The sequence below is a fragment of the Gouania willdenowi genome, chromosome 6 (genome assembly GCF_900634775.1).
Source record: "Gouania willdenowi chromosome 6, fGouWil2.1, whole genome shotgun sequence".
Lineage (NCBI taxonomy): Eukaryota > Metazoa > Chordata > Actinopteri > Blenniiformes > Gobiesocidae > Gouania > Gouania willdenowi.
In genome coordinates this window covers 44465465-44493294 of record NC_041049.1, presented here as the reverse complement: position 1 = coordinate 44493294, position 27830 = coordinate 44465465, and the positions used below count along the sequence as shown (strand labels likewise).

Here is a 27830-nt window from a genome sequence, read left to right as displayed (position 1 = left end):
TTTTTCTCCCACACATTAGAGGAGATGTTACCTCTATTACTTATTTTATTCTGTGACATCTTTCTTTATTTCCTGCTCATGCCTTTAAAATCACCAGCTTGGATGAAACCACAGACTTCCGTTCAGTTTTCCTAATGACTGGGGCTTCTCTCTCTGCAAACAAGAGCACAAACATTGTCAGAATTAGGCATTTCATCAAAGATCTTAAACTCATCCCTTACTTTGCTTCTTGTAGCATGTCGGTTCACAGCCACTGCCCATATGGGGAGTGCACAGAGATGTACTGCAGTGAATGTACACCTGAGAAAAGAAAACCAAGGTTTGAGTAAGGGTTTGACATTATTTACAGTACACTGCTCGTGCTGTATCAGCGTTATCTCACATGTTGCTGTTGGGGTTCGGCTGACATTTGGTCCACAAAGGTAAACATCCTAAAAGAGAAGCGCCTGTGGTGGGTTGGGTAATCTAGATACGAAGGAACTGGAAGCAGAGTGGCCATGTAGTGATCATCACTGTATGGACATCTGTGGGAGAAGAGAGATAATTAGATTAGAAGTTATTTACCCAGTCATGTCCTGAGTAGAGATGAGCAATGTTATCAGCTGATATTGGACAGAAATTGTGACATTGGAATCTGTTTTTCCAACGATATTAAAAAAAACGATATATGCTGTTGTTTGAGACAACATATTAACAAAGAATATGGCACTTTTTCCATTACTACAGTTGAATAGGTATTCTTATTTTGCACCTATGATGTTAATGTAGTTATGTGTCACATTAAAAGTAGGCAGTGGCTATCCGTACAGTTGCCATATCAATATACTGACATTCTATCCATACGCAGCGCCAGTTTAGGTCACGTGATAGGTCAGTCATTGGTCAGTTTAATCCCAACCCTAGAAATTGTTGCAATATTGGGTTATAACCTAACCCTAACCCTAACCCTAACCCTAAACCCTAAACTCTAAGACACTACGTACTTGTACATCGGTAACCGTACCAATAGCACTGGGGGTTGTCCGTACGACAACCATACAAATAGACACTTTATTAAAAGTAGCATTTCCATTGAGACCTAAAATAAGGATGATGAGGAGGGAATCTGTTTATATTGGATATCAGCAAAAAAGTCATATGGAACTTTTCTAGTCCTGATTGAATCTTGATGAAAAGAGATGGTCAAAATCTAGCAGTGGTGGCTTAATGGTTAAGAAAGCAAAATTAGGAGATGTTTACTCTCAATGAGACTACCCTGGTTAAATAAACATCCATCCATCCAGCCATCATTTTCTTCCGCTTTTATCCAGGGCCGGGTTGCGGAGGCAGCAGTCTCAGCAGAGATGCCCATACCGTTCTGGGGGAACTCAGAGGCGACACCAGGACAGCTCAGAGACATAGTCCCTCCAGCGTGTCCTGGGCCTTCCCAGTAGGACATGCCTGAAACACCTCCCGAGGGAGGCGACCAGGAGGCATCCGAAACAGATGCCCGAGCCACCTCAGCTGGCTCCTTTCGACGTGAAGGAGCAGCGACTCTACTCCTAGCTCCTCCCGAGTGACTGAGCTTCTCACCCTATCTCGAAGAGTGCACCCAGCCACCCTGCAAAGTAAACTCATTTCGGCCGCCTGTATCCGCGATCTTGTCCTTTCGGTGACCATAGGTGAGGGTAGGAACGTAGATTGATTGGTAAATTGAGAGATTTGCCCCCCCACTCAGCTCCCTCTTCACCACAACAGTCCGATACAGCGACCGCATCACTGCTGACGCTGCACCGATCCGTCTATCGATCTCACGCTCCATCCGACCCTCACTCGTGAACAAGACCCCGAGATACTTGAACTCCTCCACTTGAGGCAAGGACTCTCCACCGACCCAGAGAGGGGAAGCCACCTTTTTCCGGTGGAGAACCATGGCCTCAGATTTGGAGGTGCTGATCCTCATCCCGGCCGCTTCACACTCGGCTGCAAAGTGCCCCAGTGCACACTGAAGGTCCTGATTTGATGAATCCAACAGAACAACATCATCTGCAAACAGCAGAGAAGAAATCCTGAGGTTCCCAAATCGGACTTCCTCCGGTCCCGGGCTGCACCTAGAAATTCTGTCCATAAAAGTAATGAACAGAACCGGTGACAAAGGGCAGCCCTGGCAGAGACCAGCATGCACTGGGAACAGGTCTGACTTATTGCCGGCAATGCGAACCAGGCTCCTGCTGCGGTCATACAGGGAACGGACAGCCCATAGCAAAGTGCCCCGGACCCCATACTCCCGGAGCACCCCCCACAGGGCACCACGAGGGACACGGGCGAACACCTTTTCCAGATCCAAACATAAAGAATTAATATATATACACAGATCAATAGTGTGAGAACACCCTAATTTTTCCAGTTATTTATTGCAATTCAAGTTGTGCAAGTTCAATGTGAATAGCTTGAAATTGTACAAAGGTAAGTACTGAACAGCCAGAGGTTAAAAAAAGGTTTGGTTACTAAAACTAAAAAAAGTATGTACATTTCAAAATTATACAAATAGGTCTTATAGAGGGAACATGAAGTAGGTTAATTATTTAAAGCTGTTCTGCAGCAATCAAGGTTGAATCAGCCTTGAAAGCTGGTACTATTAATTCCAGGTGTTCCAACTTTTCTTTAATGAATGCCTCAAGTGTGTTCAGCTATTATATCTGCCAAAGGTGGCTACTCTGATGAGTCAAAAGTTTACAATACATTTTGGTCTTTAATTTGAGTCCATGATTTTTCAACTGAAATCGCTTATTTGTTTTATGCTTTTATTTCAGAGTGCAATGACACAATAAACTGAATAATTTTCAGTAAAAAAAAGTCATCCAAGCATTAATCAGTTGGAAATCCAAGGTAGAATTTAGGCAAAACAAGGAAAACAAGCAATTTCAGCATTAATGTGTCCTATTTGAACATCCACCTATAAATAATATATAGATTATGTAAGATGATAATATCCAAGCAATAAGTTACAGATTTGTTTTTGTGACCAATTTATATTTAATTTTTGGAAATTTCATTGACTAATTTTAAAGGAAAACTACAAGATTTACAAAAAAAAATCAAGAGTTCTTGCAACAATTTGCGATGAAAAATGATTTCTATCATGTGACATATAAGTATGTGCAAGCTGAGTTTGAAACATGTTTCATACATTATCATTTTGACATAAACTATGGCAGTGTTAAACTACATGAAATTATTATTTTTTTTAATTGTAAAATGTACCAACAGTTTTCACACCAGTTTTTCACAGAAATGTGTGTCTGTGTATGTTTTTTTTTTTTTTTTTGGTCATTTCAAAATCAACTATTCCCTTTCAAATCTTGCAAAACATCTCGCACGCACCAGCTGCAGAACTTTCAGGGCCCACTAGGAGGCCCCAGCCCACAACTGAAGAATGTATGCTCCAAAGTATTTCAAACTACATCATAAGCAAAATTTCTAAAAGTTTAAAATCAAGTGTTTCTACAGGTTTTTTTTGTTTTGTTCTTTTAACTCATCTGTTACACGATGAATTAATTATTTTAATATGTATACATGGTGATACTCTAATAGAGTCAGTGTGTATTTGCCTTTGACCAAAAGTTTGTTTGCTGTACTGACCGTTTTCACCCCAGTTTTTCACAGAAATGTGTATCTGAGTGTGATTTTTTTTTCTTTTTTCGTCATTTCAAAATGAACTGATCTTTATAAAATCTTACAAAACATGTCACACACAAGCTGCAGAACTTCCAGAGCTTAAGAATTTCTGTTCCAAATTATTTCAAAAGCAACATTTTATAAAAGTTTAAATCAAATATTCCTGCACTTTATTTTTTATTTATTTATGTATTTATTTATTTGTCCTTTTAACTCATCTGTTACACTGTGAATTACCAATAATAATATTATACATGATGGGACTTTAAAAGATTCAGTGTGTTTGTATTTTAGTTACCCATTGACAAGAAGGTCCCATTGGGGCATGCTGTGAGGGCTCTGACTTGTTGTTGTCCAGCAGCGATCGAGAGTCAGCACGAGCATCGGATCTGCTCTATCGAGGATTTGTACCTCGACAAACACAGGTTCCCTAAGTGATTTGGTCACAGGATAGTCCATCTCTGTGTAGTAGGAGTCAAAGGCCACACTCACTGCAGAGAACAAAACAGCCAGCATTAGAACCTTACAACAGAGCCACTCGTTCTGGGGCAGGTTGCCTCATTCTTACTTTCATCGCAGCCCTTTGTTGTGCATTGCCCATTGCCAAGCCACATTTGGATATTGACAGGTCCCAGAGCAACCGCTGGTTCCATCAAATGGTCGAATTGGATGATTTCTTGAACCACCGCTTGAACAGAGTAACCAAGATATTTACACTGGAACACCAAGCTGAAAAAGATGTATTGTAGTTATTTTTTGTGATCACTGTTACTTTGGTACAAAGTCTTTAATAATGTTGCCCTACTCATAGTGGCTGTCTCTTGTAATTGCTCCATAATTCCCATATAAAACTTCAACTGAAGCGGTCAGCTTGTTCTCATATATGATGGCACTATCCTCCTCCTAAAGACAGAGTGGGATAGCAGAATTTTATTTTGAAAAAGTGACTAATAATAAGTCAAGATCTTACCATGACCATTGTGCCACAGGCAGTCACAGGAAACTGATAGATGGCAAAGAGTGAATTAGAGTCCATGGGACCGCAGTGTGAACCTTGCTCCAACAACGTGATGGACTCCGTGTCGAGATGGGGTATAGTGGCGTCTTTGGATGCTACAACAATGAACTGGCCATCCTTGGTGCACTGCACCGTTACTAATAGAACAAAAACAATCAGAAAAGGAGAAAATCACTTATTTCACCTCCATGAGAAGAACTACAATGATGGGACTACGGCTGTAATCTGTGGGATTTGCTGCATTGACGAAATTGTTTAATGTTTTCAAAGACTTACCGGCCTTTCCATAGTAGCACTGGTTACCATCATGGCAGCAACCAATAGCTGTACAGTAGTCAGCCACACAGTCAGAAGGTCCACATGGGACCCTTACATTTTGCTTCACGTCACAGTTCAGTTCAGGACCTGGAAGCAAAGTTGGTGGGACAGGGTATGTAGGCCTCCCAGACTGTTGCTGTTGTTGGGATGGTGGTTTTTGGTGGAAATGTCCACCAGTGTTGGGGTGGTAAGAATTCCCAGGTGGTGGGGAGGTTGGAATTATTTGCGTGTAAGTATGTGGTTGGTTCTGATGACCAGGTCTGGGGGCCAAGGTTGGAGTTGGGTATCTTTGCGTGTAAGTATATGGTTGGTTCTGATGACCAGGTCTGGGTGCAGAGGTTGGAGTTGGGTATCTTTGCGTGTAAGTATAAGGTTGGTTCTGATGACCAGGTCTGGGTGCCAAGGTTGGAGTTGGGTGTCTTTTTGTGTAAGTATATGGTTGGTTCTGATGACCAGGTTGTGGTCCCAGGGTTGGAGTTGGGAGTCTTTGCGTGTAAGTATGCAGTTGGTTCTGATGACCAGGTCTGGGTGCCATGGTTGGAGTTGGTAGTCTTTGCGTGTAAGTATAAGGTTGGTTCTGATGACCAGGTCTGGGTGCCAAGCTTGGAGATGGGAGTCTTTGCGTGTAAGCATACGGTTGGTTGTGATGACCAGGTCTGGGTGCCAAGGTTGGAGTTGGGATTCTTTGCGTGTAAGTATATGGTTGGTTCTGATGTCCAGGTTTGGGTGCCGAGGTTGGATGTGATTCCCGGTACATAATGTAGATAGGATTTGTGGAAACCAGTTGTGTGTTGGGATGTGGAGGCATCCATGGCTGCGAGGTGCCAGTCGGTATCCAAGGGTTCTGATTGGGTGGTGGTGGACTCTTTATCGCATGGACTTGAGCATTTGCTCCTATCCCAGCTAAGCAGCCAAGCAGAGCTAGTGTCACAAAAAGGTTAAGGCTCTGGTGTTTTCCCATGGCTTCAGCCGTCTGGCCCTGGTAATACCCAGGTGTTTGTTTTCTGCAGGCTGCTACATTTATAGATACCGGGCTTAATGTTTTTGTGACCTCTCAGGGCATCAAACTACCAATAAGAGTTTCTCTTCTGTGATCAGCCAGTTAGAAATGGGACATCTTGTGAAATGTTCTCAGTTTTTGTCTAATAGAATTGGATGCCTGTCAAGAGCAGTTTTATTGGGATGAAAAGCCGTGTGTTATCACATCCGGTCAATGTGTTCCACATAAGGGTCACATGAACCTTGTCGAAGGTCTTTTAGCCTCTAAACCTATTTGCTACCAAATATTTATTCTGTCTGGATATGCCTTTAAATGTCAGCTGTTCTTCAAACTAATCTGATAAAAATCCTTCACTTCAGCTTATAAATTCGATTTATTTGAAATAAAAATATATATACAATAATATTGATACCTATTATAACTTCCTTTGACATCAATGTATGAACTTAATGTATAAACTGGCCATGAGAACTTATTGGCTGCATATGCATCAGAAGATGCATTTGTTTTTACTCTTTGGTGAAACTGAAATGGCCATTTTTTTCACAGCGGGGGCCACAAAAATGTGATTTTGTGGGTTTATTTTGTACTTCAAGATTGCAACCTTTGAGAAGATGTAAAACTTACCTGTGCCTTTTTATTTTAGATTTGTTGCCAGTGGTTTGTGTTTGTGCCTCTTTAAATAAATACATAAATAATTAAACAACCACATTGTGTCTGGGTTTTTATTTATTTTTTTGTGTTTTAGGAGTCATTTTTGTGTATTCCTAATGTTGTTTTGTGTGTTTTTCTATACTTTTGTAGTCATATTGTTTGTTTTTGGGGAACATTTTGTATATTTTTCTGTCATATCATGGGTTTTTGCAGAAATTTTGTACATATACTTTGAGGGCCTCACAATAATAGGCCAAGGGGTTGCATTTGTCTTAAATGGAATATAGAAAATGTAAAATAAAAGAACTGAAAAGGCAACAATATAAATGATCATTTTATTTATATATTTATGTCCCAGCGATGTCAGCGATGCAGCCTGTTAGTATTTACCCTTTTGACACTGAAGTGTTGAGGTTGTCAGACCTGAGCTGAAGATCACAAGGCTGATGGATTCACATGATCACTGCATATGTTAGAGGATCACACTGGTATTGCAAAATGATGTGTTTACAAGTTTGATGTTGGGTCATGAAAACATTTTAACACATAATATAATAAAACCATGAAAATAAAATAATAATCAAAAAAACAAAACAACTAAGAAATAAAGATAAAGAATGAAAAGCTATATAATCAAAACATATAGAAAATGATTCTAAATATGAACATGAAATTAGAAATTAAGCAAAATAAATAAATAAACAAAACAAACATTATACTTTCATTTTTAAATTACCACAAAATGAATAGTCACATAAAAGATTACAATACATAGTGATATCCTTTGACGACAGCAGACATGGTAATGAATAAATAAATACAAATAGGTGAATTTTTTTTTTTGTTTTATTCATTTTTTTCCGTCAGGTTGATTTTTCTAAATAAATGGACAAATTGACAAGTGCATTTCAAAAACTAAAGGTCTTATGAGGTGAATGGAAAAAAAATCACATGCTCATCATGAGCACATGGTCAGCAAAGGATCACATTGTCTCATTTTCTCAACATGTGAGGAACTGAATTAGATCACTATGTTAAAAGGAGTGGCCTGCTTTGATGGATCACATTCTCTGTATGACAGAAGGATGGCAATGAGAGTTTGTGATTGAAAAAAAGAAGAAAAGAAGAAGAAGCACCAAGATAATGGAAGGACTCAACTGCAGGGAAACCTTGAGATCTGCCAACACTATGGAAATCATTTTGACAAATACCACCCACCTTAACACTGTGGACATGGAAACACTGTTGCTTGATATCAGCAAAGCATACTGTAATTAAGTAAATAATAAATAAAGATTGTTAAATAATACAAGTTATGATGAACACATAAACATGTGGAGGTGTTACCTTTCTTTACTGGACACAAATATAGATGCATATCTGTGCCATAATTCAATTTAAAATGGATTAACAGAAATGATTTTTCGTTTTCAGAATATAGCTGCATTTCCCCCCACTCATTAATTATTCCACACTGCATTTTCATTTTCTTCTTCAAGGCTGCTCATTTTGTGACTGAATTGAAATTATAAATTAAATTACATTTAAGATGTAATTTTCAAAAGATGCCGTAGCAAAATTCTATTTCAAATGGCAAATTTGAAAATTAAAATGCATAGCAGAAAGGTTTTTTCATCTCAAGGTTATAGCTGCGTTATTAGAAATAAATATTTAAAATTGCATTTTCATTTTGCTCTTCAAGACCGACATGTCTTTTTTAAGTAAATTAACATTTCTCCATTATTTTATTTTATTTTGTAAATAATACTTTCTGCGAGGTGAAGCTCAAGCAGCTTTTCCTACATTTCCCACAATGCCTTGCTGCCGTCAGTCTGTGTACCGTCAGTCCCGGTCGTCCGGGATCATGAGCTGCTTGGTGTCGTGAAGAGACCGTGAGGTTTGCTTGTTTTTTTATTTATTTACCGGTGGCAATGTCGCTGTCCTCCGTACACAGCACCGACACCGGTAGCCGGAGGAGGAGGCCTGCCGAGCCCACGGAAGGTGAGCAGCTCCCGCTGTCTGCGCGATACTCAATATTATCCTTTTTTTTTATTTAAACCGCAACTGGGTTCTTCATGTAAACTCCATTTTAACTCTGCCAGCATGACTAGGTCATTGTTATTATATAAGGAGGTGTAATATAATTCATATAAATTATAAAATACGCATTTAAATTGCAGTAGGTTACATAGTCATAAACTCTTTTACAGATCACTAATAGACATTACTAATTAAAGTAGCTAAAATTATTTGGTTAGGGACGAAAACATATGATAATGGCTTATACTGTATTTCATGTAATTGTTCAAATGTTGTCTGAGTCTCCCTTGTAGCTCTGACACTTTGGTCCACAGACACAATTAGACTGAAGGTGTGCTGTGGTAACTGGTACAAGAACATTTAACATTGAATGCCTTATTTTCTCTTTTCTATCAAAGAGCTTTAGCTCCATGGTTTAACACTCTACACCAGTGGTTCCCAACCAGGGGTACGTGGTACCTGAATACGTTGCAGGCGTTACCGGGAAACATTTATGAATCATTTATAACACAATGAGTGTATTCATATCTTTTTTCAGACAGTTAAACGGCATCAATGGAAAATAATAATAATGTGGGATTATTTTTCTACAGACTTGGTTTTCAAACTATCTAATACTTTAGCAAATATATTCCTGGATATAAAATACTGAATGTATGAATGCACACATTCAGGAAAAAAGTTCATCATTTACTTTTACTAATTGCATCTCTGAAGGCGATGATATTGAGTCATAGAATGTCAGGGGGAAAGCTGATCTGTACTCACTGGAAGCTAAAAACCACAACAACTATGTTTTAAATCAGAATAAACTGTACAAGTCACACAATGGAAAAGGTTTAGAACCCCTGCTCTTCACGATCAGCAGTATTATCAATGTTATACATAGGTATAAACCATCGCAATTTACTTTATATGGAATTCAGTCCATGTGTTTGGACATTTTTAATGGGCTCTGTAGCACATTGACTTTGAGACTGTTTCCCTCTCGCTCTGAGCATTTTGATTTTGAAATTTCAAAATGTCTAATAATTTCAAATATGTTAAACCTGTAGTAGATTACACTAAAGCTGTCAGAAACCCTATAAATGTAATCTATAAACAGTGACACCATCAAAAACACGTGGCTTCCTCTTCTATGGTAATGAAAGAGCTGACATCTCACATTCTCACTGCCTGATTTACTTAAGGTGTACTAAGGTCAGAGGTGTTGAGCTCATTTTCAATCAGGGGCCAAATATGGAGCTGTTTGATCTCAAGTGGGCCACAGATTTTAGCCGGAAAAAAGTGCAAAATCAACAAATTCATGCACAAGTTTGCACTTCCTTGTATAACTGCTATTTACAGAGGTCCTCAACGGCGGTCCGTGAGGCATTTGTTACCGGGCTGCACAGAAAGAATAAATAATTTATATAATTTCAGTAGTATTGATTATTAGAGTCTGAAAGACGTTTTATTTTGAAAAATGACCGGATTCTCTCCAACTTATCTCTTGTCTCTTGACGTGACACATCAATACGCTTGTCTTGGTCACGTGATACAACGCATCACTTATAATGTATCAAAAATCAAATACGTTACCCGAAAGATAAGCACAGAAACCAACGAAAATGAGTAAAAAACAAACGTCTTTGGAGAACTTCTTTGCTACGTGGAAAAGGTCAACTGAGGAGCCAGAAGAGGTGCCTGTGACCTCCAAGAAAACGAAAGTTTCTTTTAAAAGACAATATCAGGAGTCCAACTTAAAATACGGCTTTATCGCAACTGGTGACTCTAACGCGCCAAGTCCGCTCTGCATAGTATGTGGCGACAAGCTGGCAAACGATGCAACGAAGGCTCGCAAGCACATGGAGCGTAAACACCCTGGATTAAAAGATAAGTCTTTGGAGTTTTTTTGAAAGAAACATATGTAAGCAAGAAGGACAGAAAAATTTATTGAGGGCCACCACATCAACAAATGCAATTGCAGTGAGAGCATCATACTTAGTGGCTAACCGTATTGCTAAAGCTAAGAAACCTTTCACGATTGGAGAAGAACTGATCATTCCTGCCGCCAAGGATATTTGCCTTGAAGTTTTAGGAGAGGCTGCAGGTAAAAAGGTAGCACAGATGCCTCTTTGGGCTAGCATCGTCATAGGGCGCAGACGGCTGTCTGCTTTAACTGCTCAGATAAAAGAGGTTGCACCTGAATGTGAGTCTATGTTTCATTCACAGAGAAATGCTGGTGAGCCGAAAAATGTCTCCTGAACTTCACAGTGTATTGAATGATGTCGTTAAAGTTATTAACCTCATCAAAGTACATACGCTCAACTCCCGTCTGTTCGATCAGCTTTGTGAGGAGATGCAGAGCACTCTATTACACACATCCTGAGGAAGATCACTGGCCAGAGTGTTTGAGTTACAAGAGACGCTGCAGAGATTTCTCTCGGAAAAAAACTCGCCACTGGCGGCTAATTTCAGTGACAAGGAATGGGTCGTCAAACTCGCTTACCTGCAGTGTTTGGAATAACGGCGTTAAAAATAACGGTGTTAGGTAACGGTGTTTTTTTTTCAGTAACGGGGTAATCTAACTAATTACTTTTTACGTCGTTATAATGCCGTTACAACGTCGGTAAGGTTACTGAACGTTAAATGCGGTGTGTTACATGCATTGATTGAATAAACTGTTATGCGGTAGCACCCCTGGCTTCATACGCAGTTGTAGTGAGGACAGTTTCCTCCTAAACTTTGGTTAGACTTTTCCAGGTCTGCTTATGAGAGTGTCCTAGTCCCCAGATGTTTCACTGAGTGGTTCAGCTGCAAAAAAAATGTTTTTTTTTAATATTGATTTTAATTTGAAAATAGAAAAATTAAGATTTTATAGGGATAGACAAAAAAACAAAACCAGTTGTTTTTTGCCTTTTCTGTTTCTAAAAAAGAAAATAATAATAATTAAAAAATGGAATAATTTTTCTGAACTGGATATTCAATTACCAAAACATACACAAATAACTGTAGACATTGTACAAATGATTTCTGATATATTTTTATTTTTATTTTTGTTGGTTTTATTTATTTATTTTTATTTAATATATTTATTTTCCCAAATGGTGTACGTGTTAATACTTTATACCTCCTGTTCATATTCCTGATATTCTTCTGTTTATATATTTACATGTTTGTATGTTTTTGTTGGGGGTGAAGACTTATGTTAAGAACAACAGCAAGAATGTACACACTGTATGTTGCCTCCATGTTATGCTGCTAAAATTCCATCAATGAAATTTGACAATAAAACAATAAATACTGTACATCCACGGCACAGACCCCTGGTGAGGTCAGCATAATATGCAGGTTATCAGACCCTTCCCTCAACTGTTTGAACTGCTACAGGATCATTTACAATAGTAGTGAAACATTTTGGACATTGTTGCTGCTTTAATAATCTGTGTGGCCACTTTAACACAATCAAATAGTCAGATCATCTTCTTTTATCTTCTATGATCGAAATCTGTCAATGTCAAAGAGGAACAACATTTACTTACTAAACTCTTTTGTATCCACTTCCTCACGACAGTTGCAGTTCCTTTAATGGTGTGTTTTATTGTTTTTCTGCTATCATGCACTTTTTTTAGGTCACCCAAATATAATTTGGCACTTTCCCTGTAATGGCAGATTCCTCAGGCGAACATGATTCTCAGACGGATTATGAACAGGAATGGATCCATCACAGATCCTCCCCAACTTCACTCCACTCTCTTTCCGCTGCTACTAAATGTATGTCTCCATGTATATGATGTGAGACAGTGCTAGCTAATCATCAGTGACAACGTTTCAGTCACAGGACACTCTGTGGTTTTCTTCCAGGTGCAAACTGTAATCCATGTGAGGAGAGCTGGGAGGAGATTCAAAACAAAAAAACCATCACAGCAGAGAATGAAGTGGAAGCCAACAAACTGGCCAACAACTATAGGGTACAAATTCATTCACAGGGGCTTACGCTGTGAGTTGTAAATAAAGTTTGTGTCTGTGTGCTTCTTAGTTTGGTTTCAGGAAATGGAAGAGCCACGTGACGGCACGGCCCTTCGAGGACCGATCAGAGGTTGTGAAAGAGCTTTACACTGAACTGAACGTCATTAAACAACACCCGGATCCAGGTATTCATCTTTGTCACATTTAGGGTGCATTCACACCGACAGACCCGAGGGCGGGTAAAATGCTCTAGGATTTGTTTTCTCTGACAGTCCATGGCGTTTGGTCATTGTGAACACGCAAATTAAGTCTAGAGCGGATCAAACAGTCAAATTCTAGAGCGATTGTTTCTATCTCGGAGCATTTCCAATCAAAGTCTAGAAGGTCAAGCCATACACTTTGATCTAAAAAAATTCAGAAATTTTTACAACTTGTTCCGTGATTATTCAATGGTCACATAGTACATTTTTTGTTTTATCTGATTAATATTTTTTGAGATTTGGCCAGTTTAGTGAGTGGGGTATGTGTCGATTTTCTTGGCTTCTTATTTTTTTTCCATTTTCGGCTTCTAATATTTCAGGACCTACATCACATAGGAAACTGAAATTTGGTACAGTAATACAGCTCCATCTACTCTCTCAGATTATAGAAAAAGATCTGCTATACATCCTATCAGATGAACATGCTAGCCCCTCAAAATTGGAAAAAATTTTGTTGGGGTTTCATGCTGGAACATGTTTGGGCTTTCAGTAAACAACTTAGCATATGCCTCAGCTCCCTGTAATTTATTAGCTTTGAGCTATGTTCATAGACTGTTCACCTCACTAATGATTAGTCACACATATGCATTTGTTCTTGGGTGACAATCTCTTGAAATCTGTAATAATAGTTATTTTTTTACTATATTAATTGGCTCATAACTGCATGTGTGAATGTAAAAATCTGATCTCTGTTCTAATTTATAATATAAAGGTTTCTCTTTCTTGGGATATAAAACAATTTTTCTTTATGCAACTTTTATTTTCATTTTGGACCCCAACTTTGGGGCTATGTCACCATTCTCATATATTGATAATTCTTTAAATTATGTAATTGTAGATTGGCTCTCTGTCTTATGATCATTTGTTGTTTATTACTTTTTCACTAGTGGTGTGAACATTTTTTTCAAACCTTTGAAGCCTCAGTGCATGAGAAGTCCTATTTGTTTTTGGAAATGACATGGAATGACCAAAGAGCGATGTGAATGCAATTTGCGCTAGGCGCAGACTAAAAACAGGAAGTATCGGCAATGACGTTGAGCGTACATCATTGTGGGTGGTCAATAGAGCCGGCGATAGCGCAAAACACAGAATTAAAACCACAAAATCATGGCAACTTGTTGCTACTCCATTGTTGAATGTTGTGAAAGAACAAACAGAGAAGACAGAAGTTTCTGAGTACTTTTAAGTGCTCGTTTTCACCAATTGTTGAAAGCCTCCTCTTCAGGTTTCTCTTTCTCTGCCAAGAGAAGTTTCTACTCCAGTAACATTGCCCTCAAATGGTTAGCTCATATAACTGCACCAATGGCTCTTTGGAGCAGATCAGAAGTTGCACTCTGAACACAAACTGAGCCAGGTGATAAAATTATCAGCTGTCTTCTGCCCATTTGGAATGGTTCCAGGACTAAGCCGGTGTGAACGCACACTAAATGGTGTGTTTGTAAAACCTGAGCTATGCCTGTATCACATGTGACTTTTCTCTTTCATTTTCTGCATCAGATCACCTCATTACATTTGGAAATATTGTATACGTTTTCCTCTTTGGTTGGTGGATCTCTTTTGCATACGTCCTGGTCGGCATGCTGATGTTCATCACTGTCATTGGAATACCGTATGGTAGGTGAACGTATCCCTGAAATATCAGGACTGTTGACACAGATCACCTGCTGTTTTCCTTACTTTATTTTTTTTTATCTTAAGGAAAGTTCTGCTGGAAGTTGTGCTGCTACTTTCTTTGGCCGTTTGGCAGTTTAATCTATGAGGTAAACTTTGACTTTACCTTCTCCTGCTGTCAACTGTTTAACTGAAGTAGCTGCTGTTGATGAAAACTATAGTGTAGGCCTCAGTGGCGTGCAGAGACATTTTGGGGGGCAGGTGCTCAGTGAAAAATAAGACCACTTTATGCGGCATGTAGAACTGACGTCTGCCTTATTATAGCAGTGTGAAATTTAAAAAATAAATAAACATTACAGGCACATGTTCAATGTAATTGCATATTTATTTGTCAATATCTTAATAAAATTACTTGACCTTTGAACTGTTACAGTTTCACACTATATCACTATTGTTTTATTTCTTTAGAATGAACGCACATGGAGAGGTTTTAAGCAATTTACAATCTACAATGATTTGATTAGTGTACACTCTTTCCCCTGTCAGAACAAAAGAAGTGTACAAAGTGTAATTTTCAGCTTCTTTTCTTTGTTCCTGCTGTAGCTGCCTAGAATAGAATAATAATAGTTTTAGTAATAGCCTTTTTTTAAGGTTGAATATAGCTTATTAAGGTAAATACCAGATTACTGCAAGTCTTGTAACACATAAATAACTTCTTGGTACAAAATAATATAATTATCTAAAATAGCTTAATGCCTAATTTAGTACAGCCAAACCACTTTGTGTAGTTAAAATAAAATGTTGACAGCTTTTAAGATATTTCAGTAAAATTAGAGGAACAGTTCAACTTTAAAATTTGAGCTTTAAAATGCCCGAAACAGTGGGTATGACTCTTGACTCTGAGCTGTTTGTCATTTAGCGAATAAATTACTGCAAGTGTTAATTATGTGGCCTAATGTAAACCTACACAATAGCCTACTAAATATTCATCTTAAATAAGTATACTGATAGATTCACATGCTGTAGGATATCAATGACAAACTCTACCGGTGGTCATCATCACGTCATGTCTATTATTGATTTTGGGTAGCGTCTAGCTTGTTAAGCAGGTGAGCAGTCGGCTAATTTATGTCCAGCTGTGTGGCGTTGAGACAGGCTACTTCACAACAGAGACAAACAAATGCATTAATTTATGTATTACCTGGCTGGTGGGCAGGGGAAGAGGTGTGTTTGGGCTGTAGCTGTGCACTGTCTGCTGCTACAACGCGCCTCCATTTGTGTCTGCTCTGCGCGTTCACATTGACAGAGGTGTGTGCGGGTGGAGTGGGGGGAATATTAGTTGGGGCATTATCATCACACACTTTTAATCGATGAGAACTTACAGATGATCATGTCTGCATGGGCCACAAAAAAAAAAAAAAAACTATCAAAAGGACACTTGCTCGGTACAGAGGGCAAAGGGCAGGTGCTTTAGCACCACCTAGTGTCTACCTGTTCATGCCACTGGTAGGCCTCATTGATCAATAAATTAAACATAATTTGCTAAATGAAAAACGATGTAAAAGATTGAAATGGCCACTCTAAAGTTGTTTTGATCTCCTCTGAAAAGGCACTCTCATTCATGTTGTCAGAAAAGTTTCATGCATTGTATTATGGGTTGTGGAGTCCTGTAGACGGATGCATTCATACTGGGGATGAGTACTGGCAAGGATGTTGCAATACATGGGTCACAATTTGATATTATCACAATATTGCGATATATTACAATATTCTACCCAGTTAATATCAAAATTAAGCATAAAGATGAAAAATTTAGTTGCTGTACTGTATATGTTCATCAGAAGATATTGTTCATTCAGAGGACAAATTGAGTCAAAACTATTTGCTTCAAAACATCCTATTTATTATTATTATTATTATTATTATTATTATTATTATTATTATTATTATTATTATTATTATATCTACAGCACCATCTACCGGAGTGGAGGTGCAGAAGTGGCATCATTTTCAAGGTTTTTATGTAGGAACAGGAGCTGGTCACTATGCCCAGTAGTTAGGCTGCTCCGCTGAGAAGTGACAATGTCTCCAGCAGTAGAAAACACACATACAAATAAGAAACATTTTGTATTTGCATATTTTAATATATATATATGTTATAAATATGTTATAATTATTTTTTTTAAATCAATAGGAAAAAGGAAAATTATTATAATTTTTTTAATCGATTAAAAAAAATTTTTAATTTGCGATATCGATTTTTTTTCACACCCCTAATTCATACTGTGATTTCTTGTATTTCTTCACCATACAACGATGACAATGATTCCTTTGACACCATTTTTGTTCTAGTTTGTTCCCAGTATTCTCCATATCACCTCACTCCACCAAACATTCAATTTCCTCTGTTTTCAGATCTTTGGGTGTAAGGACCAAACTAAAGATATAACATTATTTTGCCACAGTAAGAAGGAAGTAAAAACACTTTTATGCATCCCACAATACAATGCGTGAAAATTTTGCAAGAATGTGCAGTGTTTACAGTGGAGATCAAAACAAACTTTTGAGCGTCAATCTCAACCTTTTACATCTTTTTTTTCTCGGGCAAAGGATATTTGATTTATTGATCTACTGTATGAGGCCTACACAATGTCTTTATCTGTTGTTTCCTCATTTTGTCATGAGATCAAAGGTCTTAAGGACAGCACAACATTTTATGTCCTTCTTAAATGATTTAACCTTTTATAACATCAGACACACGCAGTCCCTCTTGTTTCTGACTTGCTGAAAACCCTATCTCCACATGTTGATTATTAAGCCGTAATAATACTAGTGGTAGAGGATGACAAAAAGCTGAATGATTATTATAATATAATGCATGTGTGTGTCTCTCTTTAGTGAGTTCAATACAACCATTTAGTTTTGGATTGTGTGTCTGAAGGTTGGAAATGCATCCAGTAGATGTTGTGAGCGAGCACCAAACTGTGAGTGCAGCACGGATCCATTGGAGGACGCATCACCACTTCTGCTGCCTTCATCATCAGACCAGGAGCTACTGGCACCACCTCCACGCACTCCTTACTGGGTAACTAAGAAAAGAGGAAACATCATCATAGAGACCATGTAATCCCTAGAAAAACCAACCACAGTTAAACTTCATGTAACCTCTCTCTGCATTGTGTTATGTTTTAATAAGCACAAATCTTTCTTATCATTAGAGAGAACTGCGCTTTTTTCGTTCCTCTCACTCCTCTCCCACAGAGAACGCAGATAGGTGCATTTAGTGGAGTAAAATAAAACACAGAATGTATACTTTAGCAGCACTAAAACTGCAACCAGACTCCGCTCCAGCACTTCTCCCCAGCAGCTGACGCAACTAAATACTAACAGTAAAAAATAACTGAAGTGAATTTGAATTGTTAAAAGTAATAAGCGAATGTTTTTCCAGAGTCATCTAATTTATTTATTTCATTTCCATCCATCCATTTTCCAACCTGCTTGCTTCTTTTTCTTAATTGTAGGATATTCTTTTGTTGAAGTGGTTATTTTCCACTTTGAAATATAATTTGTTGTGATTATTGGATTTATTGGTATTATTTTTTTGGGTATTTTATTTCCTTTTGTTCATTTTCCAACCTGCTTGCTGCTTTTCAGGGTCACTGAGTTATTCTTTAATTTATTGTATTTAATTGTGGGATATTCTCATGTTTAAGGTTAACCTGTGAATATTTTGCACTTTGAAATATAATTTGTTGCAGTTATTGGATTTATTGGTGTTATTTTTTAGAGCCTTTAATTTTTTGTTTTATTTCCATCCAATTATTTTCCAACCTGCTTGCTCCTTTTTTCAGGGTTGCAATTACTTATACAGTATACTTATGTTTAAGGTTTAATGTCTATAACCCGTTGGTTAATAATAAATAGTCAGTTATAAATAAAATGTTCCACAACACAAATTTAAATAGGCATTCTCTGTGTAATTATATTCCATAATCAAACAATATGAATGACTCTTCCATATGCACAAAGCACAGTTTAAAGAGGAATTCTGCCTTTTTTTTTGTAGTGTCGCGTCTCCACTTACGTGTGGCTGTTGCTGGGTTACCCACTCCTGGCTGTCATTCACTCTCTGGCCTGCTTCATCTCCTGGATCATGGTCTTCACCATCCCCGTCGCCAAAGTAAACGCACAGACTCTTGGCGTTATTCTGCTGAAGCCCCCTGAAGATGTCTTTGTGTTTTCCAGTGCACAGAGGAAGGTAATAAAATGACACACAGTATTCCTCCTGGTGCTACTGGTATGTGATTATTAAAGGAGGCCATACCTTTCATTGTTATTGTTGTTTGACTTTCAGCGTAAAGGCTCTGGGATCAAAGCTCTGCTGTATTGCTACCGTGCGTCTAACTGGTATTACTACAAATACACTGTCGATGGGATTAATGTGTTTGCAGTCAGTATCCTTTTTAAACATTAAGGCGTTCTTAATGCAGTGATTTGTCCTTAATACTAACTCAGCAAATTGTGTTTCAAATGTCAACAACATGAAATTACTAACACTTGTTAGTCTGGATATCAGCTGGAGCATAAATGTGATATTAACCATAGTATTAGCTCTGCTAGTACTCAGATCTAGAGTACATGTGGTTTACTAGTGCATAAGCACACTTGTAGACTCTTTTTTTAGTTTACTACTGCTACTAACTAGAAGACTGCAAAATGTTCACCAGTACTACTAGTAAGGCTTATATGTTAATAATACATTATAATAATACTATTCAGATTTTCAGTGTACTAGTAGTACGAAATGTTTTTAGTGCACGAGTAGACCTTACTAGTAAAGCACAGTTATCTACTAATTTAGACAATTTAGATCTCTGAAGCTTGGATGGAGACCACTGAGAACTCCAGGTTCCACAGTGGGGGACAGTTGCTCCAGTGGTATCTGCCATTGTGTCCTTAGGCAAGGCACTTCACCCACTTTGCCTAGTATGAATGTAGTATGTGAATGAGTGTTTGTGGTGGTCGGAGATACCGATGGTGCACTATGGCAGCTTCGCTTCTGTACAACAGTAGCGTACCACCACTAAGTGTGGAGTGAAAGAATAATGCCTTAATTCTATAAAGCGCTTTGAGTGTCTATGATAAGGCAGGCACTATATGAAATCCAATGCATTATTATTATTATTATTATTATTATTATTATTATTATTATTATTATTATTATTACTACTACTAGTAGTACTAGTATACCTAAAATATGTGATGAGAAAAAATTCAAAGCGTTACTAATACTACTGAAAATACAAAATCTATGATTTTATGTTACTAGCAGTTAGGCTTTACTTACATGATCAGCATTTTTTGGCCGATCACCGATCAGTGAGTTTAGAAAAACTGATCACTGATCGGATCATATGAGGAGTGATGGGTTCAGAATGTTGGTACTTTTTTAGGTACCAGGTACCGATTTACGTAAAATTAAACATTACCATGACTTATTGCGAATGAAGTAGGAGGGATTATAAACCAGTGTTTTTCTACCTTGGCGTCGTAACCCCACGTGGGGTCGCCTCAAATGTCTAATAATTGGTTTAAAAATAAATTATTTTTTTTAAGGTATTATTTATTTTTCTAATTAACTACATTCTATACTTAAACTAGAGCACTCAGAGTGCAGACCTCCGTCAAGTACAGCACGAGTACCAGGCAGAACATACACACAATGCACTTCCCTACCACTACTACATTACCCATAAGCCACCGCGCTTAAAGGAGCAGGCTCAGGCACCGCTCCTATTTTCCTATTTTTTTGTATTTTCTCATTTTTGGTGATCCAGAACATCACCTGTTCCTTGTCCCATTATCAACATTTCCTGAAAATTTCATCCAAATCCAACAACATAAAAACAGACAGACAGACAGATAAATGCAGGGTAAAACATAAATTTCCGCTCTGCGCTTCGCGCTTGGCAGAGGTAACAATAAATGAAATATAAATGTAGTTACAATAAAACGCAGTATAAGAATATGTGAGATGGCACACTGTAATCCTGGCTCCTCTGTATTTGTAACACAGTATAACAAACATGATCAAAAACTAATTCTAGAAAAATAAAATGTCTCTGCGATCGCTAGTAATTTGTGATCTCAAAATGGAGTCACAATCTGGAAAAGGTTGGGAACCACTGTTATAACCAAATCCAGCATTGTGATTGGTTGTAATATTTTCAACAGCCAATAGCAAGCCTGAATTTGCTTTTCCCCGCCCCCTTTTTGGCAAACAGTATAACGCTTAGTATGACACATTTCTAAGACTTCCTGTGGCAATAGTAAACCTAAAAGAGTCTACTCGTAGACAGTTTGCGTCACTAGTGGTGATAGTGACACCAAGTGTGAGGACTAAGTAGAACTTAACTATGGTTGATATCACTGATATTACATTTATTCTCAAACTTTCCATCTGTTTGTCTCTGGTAGCGTAGTGGTGGTAGAGAGACAACGTGTAATGTTGTCTTTTTGTGTCACGGGTCATGATGTTATGTTTCATATTGTGAATGAGGTTTAAATGTGTTCATCATTTTGTTACTGCTCAGTGAATATTCCGGTCACATTAAGAGCTTTAACCGTCGTCTCAGACCTCCTGCTTCTGGTAATTGTTGCCTTGGTGATAGGATACACCGACACAAAGAATGATTATGTGACCTCGGAGGTTAAGTTTGCCATAGCCATAGGATCCATCATCCCTCTGTCATATTACATCGGCATGGGCATCGCCAGGTGAGCGTCTCCTTTTAAGATTTACCTGGATCCTGAAGGGCTGCTCCTGATTGGCTGTGTGTGTGTGTGTGCGTGCGTTTGTTTGTTTGTTTGTTTGTTTGTTTGTGTGTGTGTGTGTGTGGGTGTGTGTGTGTGGGTGTGTGTGTGTGTGTGTGTGTGTTCACAGCATCTCTGCTCAGAGTAACTTTGCAGTGGGAGCGATTGTCAACGCCACGTTCGGCTCCATCACAGAGCTGACGTTCTACATCACAGCCTTGCTCAGAGGTCACCGGGCAGCCAACCCCTGCTTACAGGAGGTCGTCAAGGCAACTCTGACTGGCACGTTGCTGGGATGCATCCTCTTCCTGCCTGTGAGCCAGTCGGTTGTCTTTATTTACATCAAGCCATTTGTTTGAAGTTGAATGACTTTATTTGACCTATCACTCATGTATTTATCTATTTGACTTCTTGTTTTTTATTTCTAGGGCATCTGCATGATAATCGGAGGTCTGAGGCACAGCGAGCAAAGATTCAGTAGTCGCTGCACAGGAGTGAGCTCTGCTCTGCTTTTTATCTCTGTTGGGGGTCAGTATAAAGAAACTAACTTTCACACAGAGCAGCTGAAAGCTACTAAATACATGGATATGGATTAAATGGAAGTCAAAGCTCTTCTATTAATTAGGACGTGAACCTCTTTAGGAGACAAACCGGATTCATTAGACTTTTATCACAAAAATAGGATTGTCTGATTCAAGGGCCACATCATATACATTCATGTCAGAATTTAGAATAATGACCAATTTGAGCATTAACACAGGAAACAACAAAGAATTTGTGTGTTTCTGTGGTTATTTTGCGTGTTTTTGTAGTCATCTGGTGTGTTTTTGGGTCATTTTGTGTATATTTGTTGACTTTGTTTTTTTATTTGTTATTGTTTTGTGTGTTTTTTTTAGTAAATGTATCTATTTCTGTTGTGTTTTGGTTTTTTTTGGTCATTTTTGTGTATTTTTGTTGTCATTTTGTATATTTCAATGTCATTCTATTTAGTTTTGTGATGTTTTTTTCTCATACTGTGTATTTTTGAATACATTTTGTGTTTTTTTGGTGATTTTGTGCTTTAGGTATAATTTTTTAATTTAATTTTATTTTGTTGTATATAGTTTTCTGTATTTTTGGAGTGTTTTTCATATCGTGGGTTTTTTGAGTAATTTTTTGTGTTAACTTTGGGGGCCACACAAAGTTAGACAGAGGGCGACATGTGGCCCCTGGACCAGTTGCCCGTTAAAATTTTTATGTGTAAAAGAAAAGTTTTCGTATTTCCAGTTGTTACGGTGGAAAAAAGGAAGGTTACCTCGTTTTGGCTTGTAACGACACCCTCTGCGTTGGTGAGTGAAGAATAACACAATGGAAAGTTACAACCCAAGGCTTAAGGATTAAGATATGAGTAAATATATTATTAAGCATAACTAATAATTTTGCCATAACACAGTTTTAATAGACTTTTTTTAAATTTATTTTTTTAAATTTATTTATTTTTACATATTTTGTCCTTAAATTCGATTTTCAATTATATATGAATTTCAGAGTTTCTTTTACGTTAAACTTGTTTGTATTTGACAACAAAGTTTTGTCATTGAAGCTCAAAACCTGAAAAGGTCTAATATTTATTGTTAGTTATTAACACAACACACTGTTGAACATTTACCAATAGAGCAAATGTTTTTTAACAGAAGAAGCTCTTTGTGTCACTGGCAGGTGTGTTTGCACCGACTCTTTTCTCCAAGGCTTATGGGAACCTGGTGTGTGACGCCTGCACTAACACCAGCTCAGGAAACAGCAGTGGACCCTTTATCTGCCACAACTGTCACTATGATCTGGTCAGTGACCAATATTGAACACAGAGTGACACGCTGTGACTCCACTCATGCTTTTGTTTTGTCCAACAGATTAACGGCACATTGTACCACGACCACATCCAGTAAGAGGATTATTATTAATACTATTAATATTGGTAATAATGGTTAGTTCACTATTAGTACCATTGTTATTGTTTTCTGTTTTGTATAAATACAGTCATGCTTTTAAAAGCAAATGTTGATTTAGTTTCAGTGCAGCTTAGTTTTAGTCAAAATTACAGTCTAGTTTTAATCAACTAAATCTGTTACAGATATAGTCGACTAAAATATAAAGCACAAGAGTTTATGCATTTTTCAAATATTTTATTACCATTGATCAACCTGATATGGTAAATGGACTTGGACTTGATTTATATAGCACTTTATCACCACACTGAAGCAGTCTCAAAGCGCTTTACATATCATTTCATTCACCCAATCACTCTCACATTCACACACCAGTGGGACAGGACTGACATGCAAGGCGCTAGTCGACCACTGGGAGCAACTTAGGGTTCAGTGTCTTGCCCAAGGACACTTCGACACATAGTCAGGTACTGGGATCGAACCACCAACCTCTCGATCAGAAGACGACCCTCTACCACCTGAGCCACGGTCGCCCATGTGATATGTGATGTTATTAATGTTTGTAACAGACAGATTTGATGTGATCAATTAATAAGATCACATGATAACTTGATTTCTGACAAAATAATAATTTTGTTTTTATTAGTCGACGAAAATATCAATATATTTTGATCATTAGTCATTATAATCACTTTTTTTAAAGAAGGTTGTCGACAAAAACTAAAATGAACATTTGACAAAATTAACACTGCCATCTGTCAGGGTAGGGGTCAATTACATTTTCAATTACAATTTCACTTTCAATTATTCATATTCAATTACAATTAAATTATGAATTATTGTCATATACAGTCCTGTTGTGATGATCGTATGTGCTTTTGTAACTGTGTGTATGATGTCGTTTTAGCATCTTTACATTTAGTGCATTGATTACATCTTATGTAAAAGCACAACTTGTGCAAGAGACAAGAGTTGTAATTTAGCTATAAACTCTTTGTACTAAAATTGTATCTTCCCTATTTAAATAAAATTCTGTTATATCCTAACATTAACCCACTAACCCTAACTCTCCTAAGCCTTAAAGATTCACTGACAGGTAGTGGGAAAGCTTGATATGAAACATATTTTAATATTTCTTTACTCCATGCTGATTACTGTTACAAACTCAATTTCCTGAACTCATTAACAATTAAATTATGATTACAACATTGTTTTTCACTGACAATTACGCCATAATTGTAATTAATTATCAATTACGCCATTACAATTATAATTGACCCCAACCCAGCAATACATTCAGTGCTCATTGACACACAACACAAACCTTTAACTTTAATCACATTATCCTGAGTATTTAGGAACAGGAAGCCATGTTTGTTCAAAGACAGTATGATGCAAAACTATTATCTTTCAACTTTAACGCTAGAAAATGGATAACAAAAGTAAAACAGAGGTTGTGGGTTTGTTTATTTATTGGTGTGTGTGTGTGTGTGTGTGTGTGTGTGTGTGTGTGTGTGTGTGTCAGACCTCTGGTTTACACCGTGAGTGTCCTGCTACCGGTCGCCTACATCATCGGTCTGATATTCACGCTAAAGACGCACTCCCACATTTACGACATCTCTGTGGGAGACGGACAAGGTAAGAACTGAGGACACACACACACACACAGATCAGATTTGTTGTCACACACATTATATTTGTGTATATTTCTATGCAGGCGGTGGCCATCATGGCACAGTGGTGCACTGGTCCCGCTGGCGTTCTCTGGTCATCCTCATCATCGCCACAGTGCTCATGTCTCTGTGCGCTGACCTGGCAACCGAGCACATCCAGCCCATTCTGAACCAGCCCAACATCTCTCAGGTGATGGACTCACTACAGCATTTGTTGATGTTTCTTTGTGTTGTTTTTCTTTCATGTCTTTCAAAGCTGGGGTCAATTACATTTTTTAATTACAATTAAGTCTTCAATTATTCATGTTCAATTACAACTCAATTATGACTACAATGACCAACATTTTTTTCCTATTACAATTAAAATTACAGTTATTTTCCCCCTGAAAGCCAATTACAATTATGTCTTAATTCCTACTGATCCTTTATTAAATAAACCCATAAAATGTAACCTTCCTCTTGTGTTTGCTTTCTGTTAGCATCTCTTATGATAACAGGTCAGTATTGATCCATGTCTTAAATCAGCTGTAAATAATAAATCTTATTGATCCAATTTGTTTATCATCTCTTAGTTATCTTGTCAGGCTTCCCTATTCATGGAAATATTGGTATTAATTTTATTAGTGTGGGCGTGTGAGTCTTTTTGTGTCCGTTTACCCCTCACTTTCAATGTTTTTAAATGGTAAAATCATCCTCAAAAGAAGCGACAGAAAAGGGGAAAAGGTTTATATGAAACATATTCTAATAATTGTTAATGAGTTTAACATGGTTCCCTCAGTTCGTATTTAATTAAATTGTAATTGACAGTTTTTATAGAATTTTTATGACAGTTACAAAGTAATTTATCTGAACTCAATTACAATTTAATTATGATGACAAATGCAACAGATATTGTCAATTACAATTATGTCATAATTGTAATTAATTATCAATTATGTGATTACATTTGTAATTGACCCCTCCTCCTTCCTTCTTCAGTACTTCATTGGCGTGACCGTCCTGGCGATGGTTTCTGAAATCCCAGAGATGGTCAATGGGATTCAGTTTGCACTGCAGAACAACATCAGCCTCAGGTGAGTCACGCCCTATCAGATCAAACCATAATAATAGTAGTAATAATAATAACAATAACTACTGAAGGTCAGATCAGGACATTATTAACTCTTTTGGTTCCAGCTTGGAGGTGGGAAGCTGCATTGCTGTTCAGGTCTGCATGATACAGATTCCACTGCTGGTTCTATTCAACGCCGTCTTTGTAAGCCACGCCCCTTTTATCTACAGCCTCTATTTGAAGCTAAACAGAAACAGTCTAACATGGTGTTTGTTTGGGTGAAGGACGTGGGCTTTGTGCTGCTCTTCAGTGACCTACATCTGTGGGCCAGCATCTTCAGCGTCATCCTCGTCAACTACATCTTCATGGACGGCAAGTCTGACTATTTCCAGGGTGAGTTGGAGGAGACGGGAAGGATAATCAGAGCTGTGGATGAATTCATTAGAGGTCAAATACTGGGCTTTTAGAGTTTGGCTTCAAACGTGCATCCCCTGACCAAAATGGGAACTCACCCGAACTCACCCCATCCCTAATGGGTCATCAGTACAAAATGATTGTATAACAACATCGTTTAACTTGACAACCCTTATTACTAATAAATAATGTACTGTTTGTAAGTATAGATATGGTAGTTTGGCTCTAATAAAGAAGATTCAACTGGTAAAAGTCATAAATAGAACTAAACATGAACGTGTGCCTTTTTCAGCAAATACAAATTTGACATGTAAATACACAATAGACCCTAACTATAACTAGTAAGGACTGTTCTTGTTGTTAAGATGTACATACTAAGACGCACTTTCACATTAACATGCATTTCCATTGGAAGCATGTTCACTGGTGAACTACAGTGCATGCTCCTCCCACCTTATTATTATTTTAGTGTCTGTAACTAGTTAACTAGTGCTTATTTTTCCCTACACTAGTAAGTATAAACTTACCATCACTGGTTCACTATTGCTGCTGCAAATTCATTTTCTAGTAGATATAACTTAATTTTACTAGTTCATAAACATGTTGGGTCCACCTTGTTTAGCAGTAAGGGCAAAAAAAAAGCTTAAACTAGTGAAATAGTTTGTGTTTTTGACATCCTTGATTTAACATACTTTAGTTTACTACTTTCTGTTCTGCAGCTCTGCTCTGATTGGCCATTGTAGTGCTCACATTACAGCTCTCTTTTATCCCTTCTGCAAAACACATGAACACAGCGCGTCCGTTGCATAAATGTTTTTATGTTCCATTGACGTTGATTAGGAAAGCCTAGTTTGGCTCCTTTTTATTATTTTGTATTTAACCTGAAGGTTTAAGGGTATTCTAGTCCAGCCCGTTTGATGTTTTTCTGCTGATGTCATCCATCATGTGACCTTTGCTCGCACATCAGTTTTAAACGGTAAAAGTGGAAGGCAATAACTTATTTATTAACATTAATATTGTATTTTCTGTCTTCAGGTACAGCGTTGGTGGTGGTTTACTTCATCCTCATCGCTCTCTATTATTTTGCACCAGCTGGCTGCTAGATGTGTTACTATATAAAGTCACTCCCACCAATGGCTCTGTTTAATCCTACTGTGTACATTTGTTTTTTTAGCGGTTAGACATTTTGTTGGGATTATAAACAATGTAAAAGACATTAAAGTTATCGGTTCAGTTTCACACTGTAAGCATGACTACTGTTTTATGCTGCACAAATGTCAGGCCAATGTGTCATTGCGGTAATATGTGAACTTATCCTGTGAAATGAAGAAAATCATGAGTATTTTTTTCTAATAAATGTGTATTTTTAACTCACATAATCTTACATGGCTCCTGTCTGTTAAGTATTTTTAATAGACCTGCTGTAGGTTGTACCACTGTATGTA

At 37.7% G+C, this 27830-nt stretch overlaps 2 protein-coding genes across 2 annotated transcripts; one reads left to right on the top strand and one right to left on the bottom strand.

Annotated features, from left to right (window-relative positions):
- Nucleotides 1-76: 76 nt before the first annotated feature.
- LOC114464242 (zona pellucida sperm-binding protein 4-like) lies at nt 77-5528 on the bottom strand. The gene is made up of 8 exons (XM_028448295.1): nt 4952-5528; nt 4628-4812; nt 4463-4560; nt 4226-4386; nt 3956-4148; nt 383-524; nt 222-300; nt 77-153 (listed from the first exon to the last, which is right to left on the bottom strand). The coding sequence occupies exons 1-8, from the start codon at nt 5526-5528 to the stop codon at nt 77-79; spliced, it is 1512 nt and encodes a 503-aa protein (XP_028304096.1).
- Nucleotides 5529-8476: 2948 nt separating this feature from the next.
- LOC114466226 (putative cation exchanger C521.04c) lies at nt 8477-27769 on the top strand. The gene is made up of 20 exons (XM_028451817.1): nt 8477-8648; nt 12342-12443; nt 12534-12640; nt 12709-12823; nt 14396-14512; nt 14597-14658; nt 17451-17594; nt 18576-18767; nt 18864-18963; nt 21145-21286; nt 21453-21636; nt 21751-21850; nt 23021-23142; nt 23212-23243; nt 24773-24885; nt 24965-25110; nt 25899-25993; nt 26097-26175; nt 26256-26364; nt 27421-27769. The coding sequence occupies exons 1-20, from the start codon at nt 8579-8581 to the stop codon at nt 27486-27488; spliced, it is 2199 nt and encodes a 732-aa protein (XP_028307618.1). The 5' UTR covers nt 8477-8578; the 3' UTR covers nt 27489-27769.
- Nucleotides 27770-27830: the final 61 nt, after the last annotated feature.